This window comes from Pangasianodon hypophthalmus, chromosome 8, assembly GCF_027358585.1.
Source record: "Pangasianodon hypophthalmus isolate fPanHyp1 chromosome 8, fPanHyp1.pri, whole genome shotgun sequence".
In the NCBI taxonomy this organism is placed as follows: domain Eukaryota; kingdom Metazoa; phylum Chordata; class Actinopteri; order Siluriformes; family Pangasiidae; genus Pangasianodon; species Pangasianodon hypophthalmus.
Genome location: NC_069717.1, coordinates 8,732,232 through 8,758,221, shown reverse-complemented (window position 1 = coordinate 8,758,221; position 25,990 = coordinate 8,732,232). Strand labels below are relative to the sequence as shown.

Here is a 25,990-nt window from a genome sequence, read left to right as displayed (position 1 = left end):
AAGCACATGCTAAAATGGTTAAACATTTTCAGCAACCGATTGAATCATGCTCAAGTTACAGCTTGTGCTGCTAGTCTTGCCCAAGGCATGACATACTAATGATGCCGACTGCTAATGGCTTCAGTAAATCATGTCAGTGTTGCTGATTTGTGTTCAGTTTTAGATTTATAGTGATGAAATTCAGTAAAAGAACATGACATATCAGTGGTTTGATTGAATTATAAAGAGTCTGATCTCCCCCGTCTGTGGTAATGCTCACAGCTGCAGAACTAGCACAACTTGGCCTAAAACTCAAGCTGGCTCTTGGAAACGTTAATATTGGACCAATTACATGATGATCTAGTAACAGATATCCAGTTCCACATGTTACAGGACTGACCTAACTGTGTTCGGAAATATAAACGAAAGCCACTTAATCCACCAATAAAAAATTTAGGGTTTATACGGCTCTAAAAGATTTGTTGATGTACTCCCTTGGAAATAAATGCACCAGAAGAGGTTCTTAAAGCAATGCATAGATGAAGTTTTTTTGGTTGCCTAAAGAACCATTTGGTCTGTGATTTTTAATCATTTTTGTTGTTGTCTGAATAAAGTGAATAATAATTTTCCACCAGAAAAATTCTTACAAATAATAGTTACATATACATTTATGTTGAATTTATTTAGTGGTGGAAAGACTTGACCAGAATAAAAATACTGCTCCTGTAGTAATAATTCACTTGAGAAAAATTAAAAGTAGTAATCAAGAAAATTGCTCATATAGGAAAAAATAAGTCATCTGGTGAAAAACTACGAGACTAATTACTTTTTTGTCTACACAATTGACACATCTAATCCAACAATGTTCTATATATGAGGAATGCAATTTTGAACAATGAAGTTAACTAACCAACTGAGCTATGCTGAAGTGAACACCACCTCCAATAACAGTATACAAAGAAAGCTAAGCTTGTTAGCTAACTTACCCAAATGCTGATGACTAAACCAGTGCTGTAAGTTACCTACATACAGCAGGTTCATTCATGTTTCTAGCTACATAGTCATCTATGTAGCAGTACTTAAATATATATAACATAACAAGCAATCGCTACCGAAATGTCTTGCTGAGCTTTCATGCTGTAAAACGTCACAAGATCTGGCTAGTTATTTTAGTTCACTCAGCTAGCAAATGGCTTACCTGTACATGTTTCCAAAGGTTTGATGTTGAGCTGTGAAATGCCAATATCTCCACAGGTTTTGGATCACACAGTTTGCAGATCATTATAACGCTGTTTCGTCTGAAGCATTAAAACTGAAGATATGATAAATTGGGTCATGTTATGGGTCATGTTGGGTTGACGATGTTATTCTGTTTCCACTGTCTCAGACACTGCTGCTGTTGACTAAGCATTTGGTGTCTTTCTAGACAGTCATGTGCCTCCAACTTTGGTGCAAAAATTTGAGGAAGGCCCACATCAGGGGGTCATGGGCAAGCATCCACATGCTTTTAGTGCACATCTGAAAAAATAAAGCCTGTTCCAGTAGTGTATGGTATCACAGTCACAACATCATACAACATATCTTTATTAATGTTCCATTTTTAGCATTCAGTTTCTTTTGTAATGGGGGAACCTAATGAGTAAAGCCTAGATTAAATCAATTTGTCTTATGTTACTTTATAGTTTAGTCATTGCAGCTTTTTCCCAGAATCCTAATGTGACTTTATTTCAGTGTAGTAAAAATATTGTATTCTGCTTAAAGTTTATGGGATTTGCAATAAGATTACTAAATGAGATCCATTCATCCATCTACTCATTTATTCATCCATAAATCATCTTACTCTTTCTTTTTCCAGATCCACTGGCCATTGCCTGGGAACAGAGAAGACTGTATCTTAAAAGGAAAGGACCCAGAGGTGAGTGGAAGATGTTTATGTCTAGTTTTCCTAATTTAATTTCCTAATTTGACCAGTTTCCAGGTCCATTGCCTATAAACTTTTATCCTTTAGTGTAGGTTTGATCCTGACACAGATGAATGCTGCTCCAAATGGATACTTATCCAAACAGATCAGTACTTAGATCATGGCCAAAAAGTATTGAAGTTGAGATTTTCAGCTTTACAACATTTTAAACAGTTTCTTACTTGGCAAATACAAACGTAAACCCTGCCTTTGGTGCTTGGACCCCTTTGATTTAATAAGGTAAGTAGCACTGCTTTGGTGTGGTTAGTAAGTGCAGATATGTGAAGTTTGCTTTCACACCACTGAGAAGTGGAGCTGTGTACAAAACTATTTGACATGTTGACTTAACTTATTCACGTTTCCTTGAACTCACTGGAACTCACAAGCCTCATTAAGTATAATGAGCTTCTCTGGCTTTTGCTATGCCCCAAAGACGCCATCATTCTTTAGCTTTTACTCTCGTTTATCCTGCTTCTTCATCTCTTTCTTTAAATAAAAATCATCAATCTAGCCGATAGTGTTCCACTGCCGCATCTTAAGGTCAATGTCATATACACTACGTCCGTTAGCATTTAGCTTGTCCTGTTCAAAACAAAAAAGTTAGCATTGCATTGTGTATTTAATGACTTATTAACTGGCTGCTCTCAGATCCTAATGAGACTCTAAATGAGTGTGTTATTTAAGGCTGGTTTCTCATTAAAGGGTTATACTATTTAATGTACCCTTAATACCGTACGTATTGTTGGGACATTTGGCTGGTCACCATGAGTAAAACTGCTTCTTTTTTTTCTTTTTAACAAAAACAAAAAGAGCCAAAAGCTTTCCTTTTAGATATTGAGGTCAAAGTTAGGGTTTGCACAGCATTAATCATTATATCAATGAAATGTCCTCACAAGGATAGTACAATCACGTCATGATTTTTATTCTTATCTTGATACGAGCCTTCAGATGGTATGTCTAGATAAGGAAATGATTTATTTATAAAGAAAATAAAAGTATCATGACCATTTATCAGACTGTTTATAATGGACATGGGTTTCTGTGTCCTCTCTCTTTGTGTGTGTGTGTGTGTGTGTGTGTAAAAGTACTCCAAAAGTATGAGACCACTAGTGAAAATACATTTTTTTAATATAAATTATTTTATCAGCAATAACATGAATCTTAGAAATATTTAAATAAATTTCTTTGTATTTAGTGCATCCCCCTTTTACTTTAATCCCAGCGTGCGCTTGAGCTGGCATGGACTCCAAAGTTTTGTGTAAAACCTGTTGATGCATGTCAGATCAAATCCATCAGTGTGTCATCTGAGCACATGGAAAATCTGACCTTTCTGAGTTAACATGTTCAATATCAAACTTGCTTAAATTTAAATAGTGACCTAGAAATTCTGCAGATTCTTCAATATTATATATTTAAGATATTGAAATTTTCTTTTTTTTTTTGTTTAAAAAATTTCTAAATCCTAAAACTTTGTTAATTTCTAATTCAAAAAAAAAAATCCCAGATTTTCAATGTGCTCTCAGACTTTCGGACCTCACTGTATATAAAGTAATGTTTGTGTGTGTGTGTGTGTGTGTGTGTAGGGCACATAAGGGCATTGTGACAGTTTCCTGAACTAATTGGGTGGAGCGTTCAGGGAATATGCTGTAATCTAATGACTTTGACCTTGGCCTTTTGTTAAACTGAAACGTTAGCTTTGTTTCTGACTGGTCAGCGAGAGCCTTGTGAACCGACAGCAGGGCAGTTTACACTGTAACGAACAGGAACAAACCTCACCTTATTTCCCTTTGAGTTTTCAATGAATTCCCTTTATCGCTGTCTCTCCTTTTGCTGTTAGTGTTTACTCTGATTCTCTGTAATTTTATTACATTTATTGTTTAAACCCTTGTCCTCAGCCTAATGATAAAACATGAAGGATGAATGATTCAGTGTTAAGAACACACACCCTGCTCTAACACTGCCACGAGGCCTGTGTGCTGTGACCACAGATCCTTCACTTAAGCTCAATCACAGATTTTCATCAGAAATTCATCTTCTGTAGCCAATTCTGAGTGTAAAATGGCTGACAAAGTTATATGTTTGTTACAGCAGGGTCATGGATATTGTAATTTCACTGTGACAATAGTGAAATGCAAACCAAATAAACATTTGCGCTGCAGGTCACACCCTTAAATAAATAACTGTACAAAGTGGGGAGAAATCTGAGAACTTTGGCTGGACCTTCGGACCGCTTCTGCATTGTACTAGATAGCCAAGCACTCAAGATTCTTGAGTAGGAGTTGTTGAACAGCACTGAGGAGACCGGGAGGTGATCAGTGCGGGAACATTGTCAGTAGAGGAGAAAGAGAGAGAGGCAAAATTATATGAAGTTAACTAGGAAGGTGGAGCTTCAAATTCAAATTCACATTTTATTGGTCATGCACACAACCCTATAAAGTACAATGTACAGTGCAATGCTGTCCGGTGACCTAGAAACAGAATCTAACCTAAACAGAATTTTGCATACAAGTAGATAAAGAAAAATTTAAAAATACAATATAAAGGTGTGGTCTTTATGCCAAACTTCAGTTATTTCAGAATTCCATTAAGAACCTCTAATAAACAAAATGAACAGAGCATTAATTATAATTACACATTAAAAAATAACACTAACTTTTTTTCACATTAAAATGAAAAAAAAAAAAAGATTAAAGGATATAATGAAGTATAATTCAGATTTTTGTCTTTATAAACTTAGAAACTGTATGAGTGAAATGTACAATTACAGTGCGATACTTAAAACTACTTAACAGCTTTAATAGTGTACAATTGAGAATTTAAGTGACTGAAAAATAATAAAAATTAAGAATTAGCCACATCACCAGTCACAGTGTCACACCAGTCACCAGTCACGTGTGTTGCACACCTGGACCAACGTAAGTTAGCATAACATGGATCATCAGTTGTTTGCCAGACTCTGTTGTTTCAACACAAACTCTTTTGTGTTTCATGTCTGATCAGAACACAGCACTGACAGTCACATGATTCCCAGATGACAGCTGTAGCGTGCGCAGAGCCGACTCTGTGTGTGACTTTTTCACCGAGCCTGATGGAACACTGGAATGTATTGACTGCCCTGCTAAATCAGTATCTTAGAAATGGGTTAAACTGACAGTTATAGAGTTTGCCTCCTACTAAGAAACCTCTATCCCTTCATCCCTCCATTGCTTCAGCCGCCTCAAAGTGTGTCTTGGGTTTTTCACTGTAATGCAGAGGTATTAAAACTGTGGAAGGAATTGCTGGTGGGTGCAGCTGAGATAGAAAATACAAAAAAAATAAATAAATTAACTGATCCTTTCAGACCTGCCAAAATCTGTTAAAACAGATTTTAACAACAGAGCACAAAATAAAAATAAAAAAAATAAAAACGACAGATGAATCCAGAATGATTGACAGTCACGCAGGTGTTTGGAGCTCTCCGCTTGAAAGATGTGCTGATGCAATGCCCTCTCTTTCTGTCATGGTAAATAGAGAATGTTTTGAGGTTTTTTTTTTTAGGAATGCCACTGAAAAATTTTGGCTGAAAATAGTTATATTGCCACTTTCAGTTTTCAGCCAAAGCAGAAAGTAAGGCTGAAATGTTTGACTAGAAAATAGTTTAAAATATTACAGTGAAGTGTCAAATCTAACACATTTTCAATAATTGTAATAAAAATTGGACAGTGATTTAAAACGCTGTTTGTTTGCTTTGAAACCATTCATTGCATCAAAAGGGACATTAAATAAGTGATTTGTAAAAATATTATATTGAAAATGTACTGTTATGTTTTTTACTGTTCACTGTATTTACCACCATCCCCCCATTCTGATGTATTATAAGAGTGTGATCTTATTTAATTTTTTTTGATTTTCTAGTTGATAATAGTTTTAGACACAGTTTTTTAAGGGAAGGTGGGGTGGGCAAGTTCTCAAAAAACTGGGAAGTGGGGATCATGGGGGAAAAGACTGAAACCATCTGCTCTAATGTATCAGTGTGGTACCTTTTATAAAACTGAGTGAAGGAAGACATTAAGACATGTTTTAGGAAAGAGTTGAGGCATGCATCTATTTTGTTGCCTGTCGAGCTTGTAAACAAGTGTGTGCACATGTGTGTATTGTTACAGACGGAGTGTGCTAATTTCGTGCGTCTTCTACACCCCTTTAACCGGACTCATCTCCTGGCATGTGGAACTGGAGCTTTCCAACCCGTGTGTGCTCTCGTTTACGTCGGACATCGTGGAGAGGTATGCAAAGACAGATATAATAAATACACACATCTCCTGTCATGAAATCTTGTCCATTAATGACCGTGTGTGTGTGTGAGTGTGTGTGTGGTAGAAGTTTTGAAACACGGTCTGGGTTGCATTGTAGAAGAACCATGTTTCACAAGTGGAACCAAAAACCATGAAAAGTAGGATACAGTCTGCCATTGCAAAAGACAGAAAAGATGTCCGAATGCACAGCCTGAGTGACCAAGCTCCTTTAACAGATCAAAGATGAAACTGTTTTGGGGCAAAGGTCATCCCACCCACAGGCTGACCCTCAAGGTCATGACCTGATTTTGAGAGGAGAGAAAAGCAAACACTCTGATTGATCATACAAACTTGCTGTCCTGGATGTGACATTTATATAAACACACACACACATACACACACGCACACACACACTTGGAGGATTGCCTACCAGTCCATTTCAGGTTTATTGACACATCATGGCTGCACACCACATCCACACACACTTTATTGCTTTTTTTTTATTGGTTTAAGTGCAGATGTTTTGTGTGTGGAACAGCTGGATGATATAATCCACAGCAGAGCGAGAGGCAGAAAGCTTTAAAGCACTCTGCAACGGATAGAACAAATAAGCAGCCCAGACGGTGTGTGTGTGTGTGTGTGCGAGAGAGAGAGAGAGATTAATGAGTATGTGTGTGTGATGGAGCAGGCAGGAGATTGAGGCAGACAGAGTGAGAATGAAAGTAAGGATGAACGTGAGGTGAGGATGAGGTCCTGAGGAAAGCAGAACACACTGCCAAATGTAAATGTCAGTTTTCATTTCAAATTAAGAATAGATGAACAAAAGAACATGGAGCAACTGAAAGAAAGTGAGAGTGGAAAAAAAGGTTGGATATAAGAATATGAGAAAAGCTCCCAGGAAGAGACAGAGAGGCAAATGAACAGAGAAAGTCGAGAAGAAAAGAGGGATGCGAAAAGTGATTTCAACAGGAGAGATAAAGAAGGAGATGATGAAAGTTCTGCAGAGGGGCAGAGAGGGGATTTCACTTTTAATATTTCCTCTGGTGTCTTAGTATGGGAATAGTAGATTAGATTTGTGTGTGTGAGTGTGTGTGTGTGTGTTTGTGTGTGGAGTGAACATCTGGTGATTTTAACAAAGGGTGTAAAAGAGCAGGTCTGTCTCTGTGTGCCAAGGTACACACACACAGACATGAAGTCCACATGCACACACAGACACACTTGCTATACATACAGACATGAACTGTACACACAGACACTACACAGAGACAGAAACTGCACACACACACACACACACACACACACACACACACACAGACAGACTGTAGATACACACTTACTGCACACACTGACACACAAACATACACAGTTACTGTATACTGTACAGACATATACTGTACACACACCCACATACACACACTTAACATACACAGACATACACTTACTGTACTCACACACACACACACACACACACACACACATACACACACACACAGTAAAGCTGTCTATTAATGAAATAAAGCTATGCTATTAGCCACATGCCTAAAATGCCAGAAGTAAATGGAAAATGGCCAGATGTTTCTGACAAAATTTACTCACTGGCATAATTTATCTTTGACAAGCAGTAAAATAATAATGAATAATAATTAGTAGATGTACACATCTATTTATTAAATGTGCATAACTCTAGGCAGATCACAATTTGATTTTGAAAAGCAATTCTTAATTCTCCATGTATCTTAATACATCTCAGGTTTTTTTTTAAATTTCTAACAGGATTTCTAATGAAACTTGATATGATCTTCATCCATTATGGAAAAAAAACACCATGTTCAATGTATTCATGCTCTTTATTATAATATTTTTTAAGAAATGTTTGTTGCCATTGACATTTTCAGTAATAAAAATGCATAAACCTATGGCCAATTATAAACCTATGGCCTATTATTACTTTATTGTGTATCAGTGCAGAATATTTCAAAAGAAAATCCCAATACAGTGAATCTAAGAATCGATCATTTTTTCCAGACTCTACTATTTATCCACAGTATCAGTCATTTAGTAAACCTTAGGCATTTTAAGTTTGTGAACTGTGAATTTAAGGTTTTATTGTTCGCTCCTGATTTTAAAAAAATGTGTATTTTTTTTTTTATGGCTGACAGCATGCATTCTTCCTGGAGAATTCCAGTGTGGAAAATGGGAGAGGACGATGCCCTCATGACCCCAAGCTCCCGTTTGCCAGCACCTTCACAGGTAGGTTCCACTTAGAGATGATCTGTGTGTGTGAAGTTAGTGAAGTACAGAAGGTGTGTACATGGGTATTTATATGTAGGAGAACTCAGGGACAAAAAAATCCTCTTGTGTCATTGTGCTTTTACTGCCGATATTTAAACTCCAGAGATATCCCTGATTTACACAGCAAGTTGATTTGGACATATTGGGAGTTGTTCACCAAGATACAATCAAAGCAAATGCACCTTGTTGTGATAGTGGTCATGTAGTCTTGGGAGTTTAAGGAGTTAATAAATGCTACAAAGTACTAAACAGAATATTTGGGTTTGTTTGTCTCAATATTTAATTTGGTTTTTAATTTGGTTTTCAGTAGGTGACCTCAAATTTTGAATAAAGGGACCATGCTAACTGCAAAATAAATTCCAAGGGCCCCTCAACTCACTATTCTTATGAACAGCTACTGAAATATTAATTTTAATGAAATTCATTCATTCATCTTCAGTAAGAGCTTTATCCTGGTCAGGGTTGTGGTGGATCTGGAGCCAGTTCCAGGAAAACTGGGCATGAAGTTGGAATACACCCTGAATTGCAGGGCACCATGCACATGACACAGACATGAGGAGAGCATGCACAACTCCACACAGACAGTAACCTAAGCTCAGAATTAAACTGGGAACCCTGGAGCTGTGAGCTAGCAACGCTACTGCCTGTGCCACGGTGCTGCTTCTTATTATTTAAATATGTACAATAATATTTTGGCTACTTATCGGAGACATATTGGAGTTTTTCTTTCCTGAAGTGGTTCCCAAAATAACACCTTAGGTCCAAGATGACATTATTTATAGTACTGCTTGTTTTGAGTTTTAGATTAAACCCCTTTAATTCAAGTGATCAGTCAAACAGGGTAAAAATGATAAGAACTCAATAATAAACACAAATCACAAAAGTTCACCCAATCCTCCGGAGCTCATGAGTTCGAATCCTGATGATGAAATAGCCATCTGTGGCCAGGAGTAGAAGAGATCCATGCTGTCTGGGTGGGAGAGATGTTATACTCTCTCTCCCCTGTCAGTCAGTGACACTAGCCTATCATAGGCATCTGTAAGCTCGAGATTAATCCGTTTCTCCGAGTGTGTTACGCCACCCTGTGATACAGCATGAGCAGCAGCTTGAAAAGATGCTGTTGGCTGGCTTTACGTGTTTTGGAGGAAGCACGTGTTAGCCTTCACCCTCCTCAGCTGGTAGCTGTCATAGCAGATCAGATAGCAGAGATCTAGCTGATGGGAGGGAATTTGCTAAGACCAAATTAGGGAGAAAATGGAAGAAAATACAAATTTGATAATGATAGGTTGTGATTTCTAACACTATAAGAATTTTTTTTTAAAAAATTGCAGACCCCTTGGCTATGCTTAATGGACCCCTGTGGTCCCTGCACCCATTTTGAGTACATTACCATATTAGTTTCCAAGTCCACAGCCCCCAAAGATCATGTGAAGCCAATCTGATCACTGCTAGTGGCAAAAGACAATTAAATATAGCATCATTTTCCAAGTGAGGAAAGAATGCTTCAGATTGAATTTAGGTTCATTTAGTTTCAGTAGGTTTTTTTTACATTCTGAGATCACTAGTAATTTAGCAGATTATGTTATAAATTAGAATCATATGTGTATGCAGTTTCCTTGGGGCATTCACTGATGTTTGTATTTTACATGTGATGGGGTGAAGAAAGCACACAACACACAAATATTCACTCAAGCAGAACTTCCTCACTTACATCATGCATGACTGTACTGTTTATTTGCCAGATAGTGGAACTATATACTGTATATATATATATATATATATATATATATATATATATATATATATATATATATATATATGTGTGTGTGTGTGTGTGTGTGTGTGTGTGTGTGTTGGCTCATTCTGTTAAGGGTGTATATCTGAGGTTGTCAGTTGCAGTTGATATTTAGTATATGATGTGCTGTAGACAGGAGTCATCACTTGCCATATGAGCAAATGTGTGTGTGTGTGTGCTGTGGCTCAGATTGCAACAGTACATCTGATCAATGCCAGTCCCCAGTGAGTTAGCACTCAATAAGCGTCTCCTAATGTGTCAGAATGGATTTGATTCCAGCAGCGGTTATGAAACCCTTCCACGCCTTTTTATTTCATTCCCAGGTGGGGAGCTGTACACAGGTCTGACGGCTGATTTCCTGGGACGTGACTCTGTAATTTTGAGGAGTTTGGGGCATCGATCTCCCATGAGGACTGAAACAGACCAGAAAATATTACACGGTAACACACACAGACCCCAGCTGCATGATATCACATCCTGATTTTCATTCTGATCTTCTTACGTATGTTCAGATGATATGGATAGATAAGGGAATGATTTATTAAGAATTAAAGAAAGGTTTCTTAGCTACACATAACTATTTATCAGACTGTCTTTTTCCGCTTTTTATCAGCTTTCTTTCTTTGTGTGTATGTGTTTTCGTGTGTATGTGTGTGTGCGTGATCAGAGCCCAGGTTCGTGGCCGCACACCTCATTCCAGACAGCGCAGATAAAGATGATGATAAAGTCTACTTCTTTTTCACCGAAAGAGCGAGTGAGGCTTGGGAGAGAGAGGGAGAGGCAGCAATACACACACGCATTGGACGAGTGTGTGCGGTGAGGCTGGCTTTCCCATACATACACACATATACACACACACTCAAAGAGAAACAAACATGCCAAAACAATTGGTATGTTTTTTCCCTCCCTATACACACAGCTGCAGAATGTTTGGCATTCTTCTAAATCTAACACACACCACACACTCAGTCACACAGGCATATGCATGTGTGCGCACACACGCACACACACCCGCACACACACCCGCATCAAGTAAATATGCTCATGGATTTTCTACAGTAGGGTGAATGTCTCTCCTAGGACTATAACCTAGAGGTCAAATGAAAAAGGTTAAGGCTCACTCACACCTCGGGCTCGACTACAATTTACTGTCCCCAGGATTCAAATGCACACGTGCACCTATACACACAGACACACACATGGTCACACAAACATCCTCCTTTAGGGCCATTTAAACCCAGTTATGGTTAATATCAATTACAGACACACGCAAGTGTTGGAAAGATGCTGGATTATCAGCACATGTTCTATATACCCTGAACACTGTTCATCATCCCTCAAGTGTTTTAAAAACACACTTTTGTGAGTGTCTGTGAGAGTGTGAGCATGTGTGAGTCTGTTCACCCAGATGTTATGCTTCATAGCAGCCAATCCATTACAGTATTAGAACTTCTTATGTGTTATGGTCTGAATTATTATGGGATATTAAAATGAGCTTGTTCCCACAGGAATACTTAGAAAGTAGTTTATACATAAACACAGAGCTTTAACTGACTTTTGGACACACACACACACACACACAGTTGGTTTCAGTCAGTCACAGCACTGTTACTTTGCTCCTTCTGCATTATAGTGAAGTTCTCAAAAGCAGGGGTTCTCAAAATTCCTCAAACGCTCTCAGTACAGATTTATTTGACAAACATAATCCAACTATTCAAACAATACACAGATTATTTAAATGTGTGCAATAATATTTTGGCCATAGACCTTTGTTCATTTCTGAAGTTTCCACTTGCATAATTTTTTTTGATTCAAATTATCATTAAATAAAAGATTACAGTTGACATTATTTATAGGCTACTTGTTTTTGCACTGTTGAGGTTTGGATTAAACCCATTCAGTTCAAGTGTCAGGGCAAACAGGCCAATAACTATAACAACTTCATAATAAATACACTAACTTTGATAATGGTTGTGATTTGCACTGTCGTAACTGATTAATAACGTCACAGACCCTCTGGCTATGCTTCACTACCACCACTTTGGGAACTATGGTTTTAAATTATGAATGATTTTAAGCTTCTTGTGTTGGTTAGTAATCTACTAATAATCTGACTGATAATAATCTACTAATAATCAGACTCAGTCAGAATTAAGAAAAAAATGCACACACTGAAATTGGAATACAGGAAACTGAATGCACTTTATAGCAGGTAACAGCTGTCCAATCTAAAGGTTATGAAAGTATGTGCTAGTTTCTCAGCTAGCATATTTCTTATTTTAGCCATGTTTCTCAGACGATAATAAGCAGTTCTAGAGATGTTACTTACATGGAAATCAAGTGGTAAACCATCATCTACGGTTACACCGAGGTCCTTAACTATACCTTTTACCTGTAGTTTTTACAGAAAAACCATCAAGCAATAACTTCAATAACTTCAAAATCAATAACTTGAGTGTAATTAGAATCGTCAGCATTTCTGTTTTGTCAGAAGTTAAAAGAAAGAAGTTTCTATTCATCCAAACGTTTATGTCTTTTACACAGTCTTTCATTTTGCATAGTTGTGCTGAATCTGACAATATAACTGTGTATCAAATACATTTATTGTGTATGTGCACTGCTGATACAGAAGGTAATAGACCCTTCAGGGATCTGTAAGCATAACATTTCACCATTTCTGTTGTAATACGTACATGCAAGTTTGCAGATTTCAGCCAGATTCTTTCGCCAAAGTTTGCAATGTACTGGATTATATTATGAATTCAATTAAATTCTGAAGGTTTAACTTGGCATGTCTTGTTTAAGATGACCTATCTAATTTTACATAAACACCTAGTGTACACAAAAAGGTAATAAATATTAAATATGTGTGTTCCAGAATGATGTTGGAGGGAAGAGAGTACTGGTGAATAAATGGAGTACGTTTATTAAAGCTCGATTGGTGTGTTCTGTTCCTGGACCTCATGGCATTGACACACACTTTGACCAGCTAGGTGAGAAACACACACAAATACACACACATTGAAATATGCATCAATTAATCATCATATGTACTGTATATGAATATGTAATGAATATGTACTGTATATGAATATGTAATATATATGTGTGTGTGTCTGTGTGTGTGTGTGTGTGTGTGTTTTCGTGTCACTTGTGTGTGCACAGAGGATGTGTTTCTTCTGAGGACTAAGGACGAAAAAAATCCAGAAGTTTACGCCATCTTCAGCACCATCAGGTACCTCCAGGATATGATTACACTACTTTCTCTCTTGATATAAAGAAGTTTAGTAGAAAACTGAAAAATGATAATGCTTTAAGATGGAAAGTTTCTTTTAATTAAGTATTCTTTTAATTAATCATTACAAGACTGCAACTTACTGATTTATATTTTTTTCATAATCATGTTACATATTATAGTTAATTTCATGGCTTCACAGTACCATATGACATGTTCCTTCATGTGTGTGTGTGTTGTCCTGCAGTAACGTGTTCCAGGGCTACGCTGTATGTGTGTATAACATGGCTGATATTCGTGAGGTTTTCAATGGGCCCTTTGCTCATAAAGAGGGACCGGATTATCAGTGGGGACCTTACGAAGGACGCGTCCCATATCCCAGACCTGGAGTGGTGAGAATCAAAATATCCAAAATCTGTTATCTGATGCAAGCACTGATCAGAAAGATCTGGCAATGTCTTTCCAATCCTTAACTGTCCAGTTTTGGTGAACCTGTGCCTGCTGTAGCCTCAGATTCCTGTTCTTTGCTAACAGAAGTGATGTGGTCTTCTGCCGTTGTAGCCCAACTGCCTCAAGGCCTGACACGTTGTGCATTCTGAGGACTGCCGCTCACCGGATGTTTTTTGCACCACTCTGTATAAACTCTAGAGATTGTTGTACGTGAAATCCCTGGAGATGAGCAGTTTCTGAAATAATCAAACCAGCCTGTCGGGCATCTGCCATGCCCCAGTCAGAGTCAATGAGATCACATTTTTTCCTCCATTCTTGATGTGAACACTAACTGAACTATTAGCTCTTAGCCTGTATCTGCATGGTTTAATGCATTGCACAGCCACATTACTGGATAATTGCAGGTGTACAGGTGTTCCTAATAAAGTGGTCAATAAGTGTATTTTAATTAGCTATTCTGATCATTAGTATTTACAATCAACCCTTCTGTTAAGTGTGTTGCAAAATTTCATTTTCTAATGGTGGCCTTGTTATTATACTTTATTTATTTTTCAGTGGCTAATTTTCTCTCTCTCTCTCTCTCTCTCTCTCTCTCTCTCCCAGTGCCCCAGTAAGATCACTGCTCAGCCTGGCCGTATGTTTGGCAGCACTCTGGAGTTCCCAGACGCTGTGTTGCAGTTTGCTCGCTCTCATCCTCTCATGTGGAAGGTTGTGTACCCAACCCACCGCCAGCCCCTGCTCTTGCGCACCTCTACCCCCTACAGACTCACACACATCACCGTGGACCGCACAATGGCCGAGGACGGCCCTTACGACGTCATGTTCATTGGCACAGGTGCGATCCAGGGGTGTCTGTTCATGTAGTGTATAATTAAACTTGCTGGTCATGTTGGTGTTGGTGTGATTAAATCTCATTGACCTTTGACCCATGCAGATGTTGGCACCGTCCTGAAGGTCATTGCACTGCGCAATGGCAACTCAATCACCAGTGAGGAGATCACACTGGAGGAGCTACAGGTCTTCAAGGTGAGTTTATGGGCTGTCACATTCATCGTTTTATTCATGTGAAGATTTTTTTCATGTCTCATTCTCTGTTATGTCTCTGCTTCAGGTGCCCACTCCCATCACCTCCATGGAGATCTCAGTCAAGCGGGTGAGCTTTCATACTCCGTCAGTCCTTCCAGATACTTCACTGATATTCCAATGAAAGGACTGGCGCACACACATTGTTTTCAGAAAACGATATTCAAGTGGATCCAGGTCATTATGCTAACAAAAAACAAAAGATAGTGTATTTAGTGTCTTTTAACCTCAATCAGACTGTTGCTAATTTTTGTGTTGGCAATGAAAAAAGAATTTAATATTTTGGAAAACAAATGGAAACTAAGCAACACAACCTGCTGTGCTGTCTTTTCGCCCAGACTTGAAGTAAATGTGGTAAGTAAGATTTGAGCAGCCACTATAAGGGTGTGTGTGTGTTGAAATTTGGTAGGGACACATGAAAGATACTCAACCTGAGCCTGTATGATTCATTTTGAAAAACAATTGTTTTCAACACTGATTACCAACCTGTAAATTAAACAATACAAATAAAAAAGACTGAGTCAGTTTCTGACATATCAGCTAGCTAGCTACTTTCCTGATTTAATTCATTTTCTTGTAATAACAACATTCAAGCATACAAGAGGCTTGTGCTGAGTCTGACTAAAGCATGTGACGACATGTTAGGTAGAGTATGTATGTATCAGGACTGGGATCCCACAGGACCTAACAAAAAAAATCATTTGAACAAGTGGCACAGAATATTAAAAAAAAAAAGGAAAAGAAAACGGGTGCATGCCTCGAACTTGAAGGACTGAGGCAAAAGCATTTTCTGTAAGTCCCTACCAACCCCATAATAATAATAATAATAATAATAATAATAATAATAATCAGGATCATTCCTATGATTATAGCCTTTTTCCCCCCTAATTTACAAAATGAGTGCTGCCTCAGTAGTTTCTGCCAACATTTTCATGTTTTAATTAGTATTTGATCAATTAATAGCAAAACATTTGCAATTACCTTAATCAAAATTGAGCTTATTAGTTTATATCCTTGATCATATTGTGCACAATTAATCATAATCATCCATTAAATCTTTGAGCAATGACTTTTGCTCACCTCCTAACATCTTATTTTTGATGTTGTCATCATGCACATGCACGCAGGGTAAAATGTACCAATAATACCATGTCATGTTTCATTCCCACATTCATCACCTCAGCTATCAAGTTGTTTCACTTCAAGATAGACAGAAAAAAGAAAATAAATCAAAAATTATATGCTGTATATGAGCCGTAAGATTGTTGTTTTTTTCTCCCTCCAACCCATTTAGCAATCACTGTTTGTGGGCTCGAGTGCTGGTGTAGCACAGGTTCCTCTGCATCGCTGCAGCATGTACGGTAAAGCGTGTGCTGAGTGCTGCCTGGCACGAGACCCCTACTGCGCCTGGGACGGACACACCTGCACACGCTATGTTCCCAGTGCTAAACGTCGCTACCGTAGACAGGACATCAGACACGCAAACCCAGCACTGCAGTGCAGAGACCAGAACCAGAGCGGTAAGAGAGACGGGGGGGAGAGGATGGAAATGGTGTTCAATTACTGTCACAGAAATGTCTGTCTCTTACACCCACTAGGGCTCCAAGCACTTAGCCTTTCATTATTTTTACTACAGAAAAAATCAGGATGTTTTAACCATAGGATATGGTGGTCCATAAATGCAAAACAGATTAACAAACTGCAAATTAGAAAACACTACAACAAAACTGACAAAACAGGCAGCCTGATGGCGCAGTGTGTAGTGATGCCACCTCACAGACCCAGGGTTCCTGAGCTTGGTTTCCGTCTGGGCAGAGTTTTGGATTTCCTCCCTGTGTTCACGTAGGTTTCCTCTGGGTTTTTCAGTTTCATCCACCTGTTCAAAAACATGCCGGTACCTGGATCGTCTGCACTAAATAATCCATACATCTGAAACAATATAAACCCACAGCAAATCAGAAAATGCTACAACAAAACCAAAAACAAAACGGTGAATTCAGAAACTAAGGCAAAACCAAAAACAGCAAATTTAAAAACATGAACACAAAACGGAGAGAATAGGTCCTTAGTAAACATCACATGCTTGTTCACATTACATTTCAACTTCAAATGAAAGTGTTTTCTCTACAGTAACTAGATAACAGCACTGACTGTCTATAAAACAGTGTGTCTTAACAAGCACTCACACGACACACACTGACACACACAGACACACACAAGCACAACACTGTTAGTGGCATTGTTGAGAGAAGTTGTGTGTAGCTTGACAGATTCGTGACATGCTAGAAAAACATTGGATTTTGGTGAACTTCATGAACTTTTCAACTCAGAAGTACTGCCAGACCATCTCTCATCACTTTAGAGAGAATGAGAAAAAAGATGTCACAGAAGAAGGAAGGAGAAAAAAAAAGCAAAAAGTGCTAACACACCTGATATACACACCTGCATTTGGAAACCTAAGCTTTACCTGCTAAATGAACCGATTTGAACTTTTCAGTAGACTGACAGGTCCATCATACACACACACACACACACACATCTATCTGCATCACTGAAACTTGACCTCTACATGAACTACATCGAACAATTGTCACACCTTTTAGCGCTTGTCTGTGTATACACTAGCATACTCACATTCACACACACACACACACACACACACACCTAGTGTCATCTGCCTTCATTTGGAGTAAAACTAAACACTGTCCTCTTTACTATAACAGTTCAAATAAGCATCTGTGTGTGTGTCCTCACACTAGTGTGTTTTGTCTGCAGTGGAAGACGTAGACATGGTTGAAGTGCGGGTTGTGTATGGCACAGAGAACAACAGCACCTTTCTGGAGTGTGTCCCTCGATCTCCACAAGCCACTGTCACCTGGCACATCCAGCGGGATGAACATCTGGAGGAGGTGAGACGGACAAAGAGTTTCAACTGAAAGTTTTACATAAACATTTTAGTCGAAGTCTTTCCGTTTATTGTTTACATTCAAAATCTCAGACATAAGGGAAAACTCTCCAAAGCTCCCAGACGATATCTTTCATCACAGTAGCAATCCTGCCACTGGAAGATGGATAGAGGTAGAATGGTCTGCTTCACCTAGTGCTCTGTACATCACAGTTTAAAAACACTGCTCTATTTTCTCAGACATTTGTATGGTTAGGGCAAATTTGTCAGAAGTGTTTGGGTTTGCTTCAGGAGGATAATTGTTTCTCATTTGTAAGGCAATGATGAAAAGTTATTGTTTTATTCTAATTATTAAATATCAGTTTATTTAATATTTAATAATTTAATAATAAACTTGTAAAAAAATAGAACTTTGCTATTTGTTAATGGTAAATATTTTCATGAATTTTCTACTTTTATAATTTTTCATTCAATGTGCTGTATAAATAAATTTGCCTTGCCTTACGTCTGTTAAGAAGATCTTTTGTGTTGAGATAAACAACTAATAACATTTAAAGAACTAATAACATAATAATAAGTACTTTCTTGAATTCACTTGAAGATTTTATCACACCTGTATATAAAATACCTTAAATGTAAATAAAAAAATAAATCAGGTAAAAGCTTTCAATATTTCAATATCCTCTAATAATTTTCAGATTAATAGCTTACAATAGTGCAATAATATTTTTTAATTGAATAATTATACACATGAATACAAAAATCAATTAAATAAATAACAAAATAATAATAAAACCTCTTGTTAGTGTGTACTATCTATTTTTATTCTAATATTCTAATATATATATATATATATATATATATATATATATATATATATATATATATATATATTTAGTATACACACACACACACACACACACACACACATATATATATATATTCCCGTTTTATTTCCTTTGCTGTGCTTCCCTGCAGGTGGAGCTGGACGAGCGAGTGATAAAAACGGACGAAGGTTTGCTATTCAGGCGAGTGTTACGACACGATGAAGGCGTCTACGTGTGCCGCTCTCGGGAACATGGATTTTCTCAGACGCTCTCACGTGTGTGGTTGGATGTGTTACAAGGGGACACCCTTGCTGACTTACTATCACAAGACAGTAAACACAAGGTTTGGTCTCCATGTCCTGCCCATATGGGCTCGGCTAACCGAATGCCATCCAAGGGTTGGTTTAAGGATGTCTTGCAGCTGATTGGTCCATCAAATCTTCCTCAAGTAGAACAATACTGTGATCGTGTCTGGTGCAATGAAAAACTGCGGCGCAAGCACAAGAACATGATGGACAAATACAGACAAGCACAAGACGTAGCACGGAAATCCAGAGTCAGTAAGAACGTCGGGGAACGGAATCGTATGCCACGAGACACACATGCAGTAGAGTGACATACCCACACACACACACACACACACACACACACACACACACACACACACACACCGAGAGATGAACTCATGGACAAAGAGACGAGAGTTATCATAATGTTATAAACCACCTCTCAAGCTCAAAGACGCTGACATTCAAACATACACTGCTCACACAGACAAAGAGGTGGAATGTGTTTACCATCTCCAGAACTCTGCTTAATTGTGGAGCAAATTTTATATTACATTTTCTTTATTTACATATTATTGTGATGTCATTTGTCATAATTTGACGACAGTTGCCGAATCAACAGAAGAAACAGACACTATGTAGGTGCACACACACACACACACACACGTGTGCTTTGCCTGTATTAAAATTCTGTTTACTGTAGTTTTCTACTGTATGTGCTGAGAAGATCTGGGTGTGTTCATAACATCGCTCTCAGAATGCTGGAGTAAAGCTAAAGACCTTTATGAGTATCCAGATTTGAAAAGTACTTGCAGGTTTTTTTTGGACCAACTTGTTAACCTGAATTTTTTGAAGCTGTAATTTGCTAATTTATATGGCTGTTACTGCAGACTCTGGTTATATGTGGATTATGTCAGGAATAAAACATGATGGGGCATGCAGTTAGAGGAAAATGTTGAACAATGGGGTGGTGTGAGGCTCAAAGTGTTTAATTCCTCTTATACCACAGCAATTTGCCAACACTAAGAATGCTGTATTTATTGAAGAATGACACATCATGCATTATATCCATTTATAGTTACGTTTAATGTTGTGGATTGTCTGCACAACTGGTTAGTTCTCGTTATTACTTATGTTATAGCAGCTATGAGCAGCCATTTCCTTATTAACTCACACCCCCTATTTTTCTTCCCTGTGGAAGTTAATAAGACAAAAATTGCAGATTGTCATGTTACTCAGAGACCGCTAAGCTCAATGTCCACTGTTCTGAAGACTGAAAACCTTTACAATGACTGTTACAATGTGCTGACACTGGAGACTCCTTCCAAAAATGCTAAATCAACATCTCCTTACAGATTTTTTTTCCAATATTAACGATTACACACATCATACAAGTCCCTGTGTAAGTTGTAAACGATAATTCAATATTCGAATGAGCACAATAGTATAAACCTTGCAACTGGAATTACTGTCCAAGCCATGCTGTTATAGAAGATTTATCAGATTTATGTGCGAAATCTGACTATTCAACAGTGCTGTGGTATAAAGTGAAAAGCAAAAAAAAAAAAAATCTTCATACTTCCTCATAACTATAGCTGCACTGTTACCTGTTAGAGAAAAAAAATGCTTTTTGTTACATGTCATTGCGGTGGTCACTTTTCTAACTTTTGTAAAAGGTTGTAGAGGATGTACAATGGTACTTATTTGGAATTTGAAGGTTTTGAAGGTGTATTTGTAGGTGAGGAATGAAAATGTTACCTGTATGTTCATATTTCTGATGGTGTAACAAACTAGGCAATTTTCACAATCACATTTCATCTGTACATTTTTCATGTACAAGGCATTATGTAAAGTGCAGACTAAGGCACTGTAAAAACACTGAATTTCAAATATAATGAAAGAGTCAGGTAATGTGGTACAATATGCTTAAACGTCCAGATTGTTTTGGAAACAGAAGAGAGATTTCTTTTAAAATCTCTATTCAGTTGTATAAATGAAGAAGGAGCCAAGTCTGCATGGTTGTTTGGTTTGCCTTATTATTTTTTTTTCCATTAAGCCTAGATGTTTCATCGCACAGTTTAGTGATTAATTTGTTCTAACAGAAGTCTGGAAACCCAGAACGTATTTTCTCTGAAAATATTGCTGTTGATCTAATCTACCCTGACTCGGAGACCAGTGTTAGAAAAAAGGAACCTTCAGAATATAGATCCATCTGAATCTTTTGCTGCTGCTGCATTACTAGCTTTTCATAGTGTTATAAAAATAACATTATAGCTGTTAATGGCATTCATTCAATTTTCCAGTAAATGACTGGGTTATAAGTTTAATTGAGTTCAGCTTAGTGCATCCATTTGCAGACTGTACATTTTCAATAAAGTCCTTTAACAAATCACTATATTCAGGGTATTTAGATACACTATATACATTTCTAGTGTCTACATCTTAAGTAAAACAGATGAGTGGCAGCTTTTTTCGTCCCAAACATCTGGTGGTTATCATAAAAAAGGTGTATATGCACACTCAGTGCTTTATCATTAACATTAAAATTATTTGGAACATCTTAGATTTGACTCTTGGTGGAAAAATGCCACTTTTCAGCAGACATTTTTCTTTGTCACCCCTAAGTATAGTTAATTGATCTTAACTATATACTAGTCTAATGTTAGCTAAGTCAAACATACACTAATAGACCTTATATCACATTGACGAACTTGAAACATCCTCCATTTACCTTGAAAGCGATGCTGCATCTTTGAGACGAGTTGCAAGATTACGAATCTGAGACAGGGGAAGGGGGTGGGGCTTCCAGGATGTCAGTTAATATCAGAGAGTCCAAAACACCTACGCAACTATGCAATTGCTCATCTGGGATTTAGACTTGTGTAGAAGAAAAAAATTGCTCTTGAGTGATAACTCATAATGGTGTAAAGGTTGTCAGATCTACACTTAAAAAATACGCAACTGTGACTGGACTGCAATATGGCAGATGCACTAAGAAGAACGGACATACAGTATAAATGCTCTAACCGTAAAATCATTATCTGTAAATCATTCATCATATGTTGAAATACTATACAAAAATAATTTCTATTGCTATTTTTAACCATAGCAGCTCCATGGATCTTCTTCTGATTTAATACCTGATCCAAACCACTGATTAATCCAAGTTTTTACTTATATGGACTGATTTTAACTAACAGATTGATGCTCATTTCAACACTGTACTTTCATTTTATCTGCAGATAACACATAAAAAGTGTGTGAAGAGTTTGTATTGGTATATGTCATGTATTTATGTCTTATTTAAAACAGATTCTTGCATGCAGAGTGTACAGATGTGAGTTTTTGTCTTTAAAGATAATTGAATAAAATGGAATAAAAATGTTCCATATTGTAGATATGTCTATCGTATGCTTGTGGGCATGTTTGTCTTTCTCCTTCATGTCCTTTGCATGTGCGTGCTTGTATATGATTTGGATTTGAAGACCAATTGTAGTCAGAGTACAAGATTAAGTGATCAGTCTACATAGGGGCTTTTAATTGTTTGTTATTCTACTGCAAAGGAGGCAAAATGCTATCAGAGGTACATACAGATGCCAAAGAAAGACCACTGAACATAAACCCATCGCTTAAAGCTATAATTGATGCTAACTGATCCTGATTTGTGCAGAACCATAATCAAGTCCAAATGTTGTTTGTTTGTTTGATGCTGGATCTGAAATTATATTTAGACTTGAAAGCATGATTACTTTTCAGAAGTGTATATAAATGTTCTCAACTTCCTGTGATAAAAGTAAGTATAATATAACATAATTCAATTCAATTATATCTCATTAAAAGGCGACACAGTGGCGCAGTGGGGTAGCATTGCTGCCTCGAGGTTTCAGAGGTCCCAGTTTGATTCAGAGCTCAGGTTACTGCCTGTGTAGAGTTTGGAAGTTGCGCTGTGTCCGCATAGGTTTCCTTCTACCTCCCCAAAAACATGCTGATAGGTGAATTAGCGATTGTAAATTGCCTGTAGGCGTGAATGTGTGTCACATCCGGGGTGTATTTCCATCTTGCACACAGTGGTCACTGGATAGGCTCTGTATCCACCATGACCCTGGCTATCCTGGAGTTAAAGCATTTACTGAAAATATATTTAAAAAAAGAATTAAAGTAGCACAGCTTTGTTTTGTTTGGTAAAAGTTGCATTGAATAGGTAGTGAATATAGAAACACACACTTTGCATTAAGGCCCCTTTTAACACCATTATCAACTACATTAATTAACATCAACTAGCCAAGAATTTTAGTAGTTTGTGACCTTAGTATTAGAGCATTCTATTTCAGCAAAGATGAGGCAAAGTTTGGACATTGTAGCTAGCACTGAAATTTATATTTATAGCTCAACAAGGTCTACACTTTAAGGTTGTTTCAAATGAACTTTACTTTAACCACTGCTTAGAAACTGTTAAATAAACAAAAAGTGTTAATTAAACGTTATCTGACTGAAAACTTCACCATATCAAAGAATGCATATTTTTAATCTGTTCATTATTGGCCTTAGATTATGGAATGATTATGATCATGTGTAAGGTGTTATTATAGAAATGATAACATATTAGAACAACTTCTGTCCAATCAGAATTGAGACCAACAGTGCTCTATAAGTAATGTTATTAACAACTTTTTGCATACATGTTGAATTTTGAATAAATAATGAAGAATGTTGATTCCTGAAAGTAAGTCTACTGAATCATCATAATTTAAATCACAGCAGGGTATTAAATGTTGATAATCAGCTCACTGAGAAACAGTCGGTTTTCCACCATGGGAGAGTCTTCACAAAAGTGGACCGTGCTGTCCAGTTTCTCAGTAGTTTTTTTTTTTTGTCTTACTAAATTCAAGACAGAGAAAAAAGAGGCTGGTGAGGAAACGACTGTTTGGCTTTAAGGAACTTGCCTTAAAGATGTAACTCTAACTATAAACTGATTTTTAAAAAGCATTACATCATTAATTAATAAAATTAAAAGCATAATTGTTGACAAATTGCTGTGGTATAAGAAGAATAAAACACTGATGATATTGGAAAATAATGCTTGTGGGTGGTAACAGTACCTCTGCTTCATGTTTGGCCACATCACACCAGTCCATTGTTGATTATTTTCAGATAACATAAAGCATTTCCAAAGCTTTGATTCCTTACTTAACTCCAAAGTTCATGATGAATATCATAAATAATATTATTCATTAAGGGAACTCATTGATCTAAAGTGTTACCAACGAAAGAAAACAAATGATCTCATTGTTATATATTTTCATCATAATGTCACAGTTGTGCTGAATCAGCACTTGACTACATTTCCCATCAGCCACTGCGCCCCCACTGGATCACATCACATGACCACCTATTCTGTATCTATGTTTATGTTGCCTATTTTGTTCAACAGTCACTTTGCATATTTGCATGTGAGACACCATGCTAAAAACAAAACAAAAAACTGCATACACATAAAACCAACCACTTTCTGCATGTCAGTATAGAAGATCTCTTTTCAATCAAACTCGCTTGTCGAATCTTGCCAGCATTTCGAAATTTCAGCTGATAAAATGGAACTATAATAAATAACTCGACTGTATTTTGTGATTTAAAAAAAAATACAGCTGAGTGCAAAAGTTTTTGATAATGAAGGAACATGACTTGTTATAATACAATTTATGTTTTCATCATTTTGTCTTAAGGATATGCAAACTTTTGCATTCAACAGTAAATCTGGCATACAATGCAACAAGCCTGTGAGCATCTGTTATTTCTACTGCAATTAAACCTGATTAGTTTATTAGCAAGCAAAAAATTATACTTTCATTTTTAATAGCATTTTAACATTCCATTACTAGAGAAAAAAATGAGCATGTAGAATGTGACTGTGGCAAAGAAAATTGTTTCTTGAGGTAAATGCCATATTTAGTAATCTATTAGTGACTTAAATAAAATGCTGAATGTGCTGGGCATATTATGCCTATAATCAGCCAGCAATCTAGCATGCAGTCAGCATGCATTTTGGTTGCTGTTCATGTTTCTGTATGGGTAATCAAAAAATAAATATAAAATATAGTCAGCCCCTGGTAAGTAAACATCTCAGTGATGTGACGTGTAGCCAAGTATGGTGACCCATACTTGGAATTCGTGCTCTGCATTTAACCCATCCAAGTGCACACACACCATGAATAGCCTTTTTTGCTGCGGCGCCCAGGGAGCAATTTGGAGTCCGGTGCCTTGCTCAAGGGTCTCACCTCAGTCATGGTAGTGAGGGTGGAAGAGAGCGCAGGTCATTCACTCCCCTTACCTACAATCCCTGCCAGACCTGAGACTCGAATCCTCGACCTTCAGGGTCACCTTTGGGAGGCAAGACCAACTCTCTATCCATTAGGCCACGACTGACAGAGTGCTGCCTATGCCAATGTTCTGGTTGAAACCTAATTGAATAGGCAAAAGAATGCCAGCAGACATAATGTAACAATGTATGGCAAGCTAGTTAGCTAGTTAAGTGTGTTAATACAAAGGTAAATAACTGACTATTTGATCATATAACATACCGTGTTTGCGTTCTTGACCAAAAGCGATTTGGTGGCCAAAGTTTATGCTTTGAGTTTTTATTTTATTTTTTTTTAGAAGTTCTGTCCTTGCATTGCACATAAAATATATTACTCTGGTTAGTGTCTTTATTTTTTCTCCATGAGGTGACTAGATGTTGTGCTAGCTTTGTGCTACACTTTATGTACGTAGCTCAGTTTTATCAGTGTTTCCACATACAGTATCTGCACATTTCACATATGTCCAGCAAAAACTGCTCTACCACCAAACAGATTGCGCCTCGGCCATTTGCATTTAATGCAACAGGTGGTGGAAATCAGAATGAGTAGT

At 37.3% G+C, this 25,990-nt stretch overlaps 1 protein-coding gene across 1 annotated transcript in view; it reads left to right on the top strand.

The window, feature by feature from the left end:
- The window catches only part of sema3bl (sema domain, immunoglobulin domain (Ig), short basic domain, secreted, (semaphorin) 3bl), a 42,755-nt gene extending 20,275 nt beyond the window's left edge, over positions 1-22,480 (top strand). Inside the window, exons 3-16 of the mRNA XM_026923540.3 lie at positions 1,835-1,894; positions 6,082-6,201; positions 8,370-8,460; positions 10,621-10,737; positions 10,965-11,113; positions 13,176-13,290; positions 13,463-13,532; positions 13,780-13,924; positions 14,586-14,817; positions 14,917-15,008; positions 15,094-15,135; positions 16,360-16,585; positions 17,841-17,974; positions 18,949-22,480. Coding sequence (XP_026779341.3) covers positions 1,835-1,894; positions 6,082-6,201; positions 8,370-8,460; positions 10,621-10,737; positions 10,965-11,113; positions 13,176-13,290; positions 13,463-13,532; positions 13,780-13,924; positions 14,586-14,817; positions 14,917-15,008; positions 15,094-15,135; positions 16,360-16,585; positions 17,841-17,974; positions 18,949-19,413 — 2,058 coding nt within the window. The 3' untranslated portion in view covers positions 19,414-22,480. The remainder of the gene's footprint in view (positions 1-1,834; positions 1,895-6,081; positions 6,202-8,369; positions 8,461-10,620; positions 10,738-10,964; positions 11,114-13,175; positions 13,291-13,462; positions 13,533-13,779; positions 13,925-14,585; positions 14,818-14,916; positions 15,009-15,093; positions 15,136-16,359; positions 16,586-17,840; positions 17,975-18,948) is intronic.
- Positions 22,481-25,990: the final 3,510 nt, after the last annotated feature.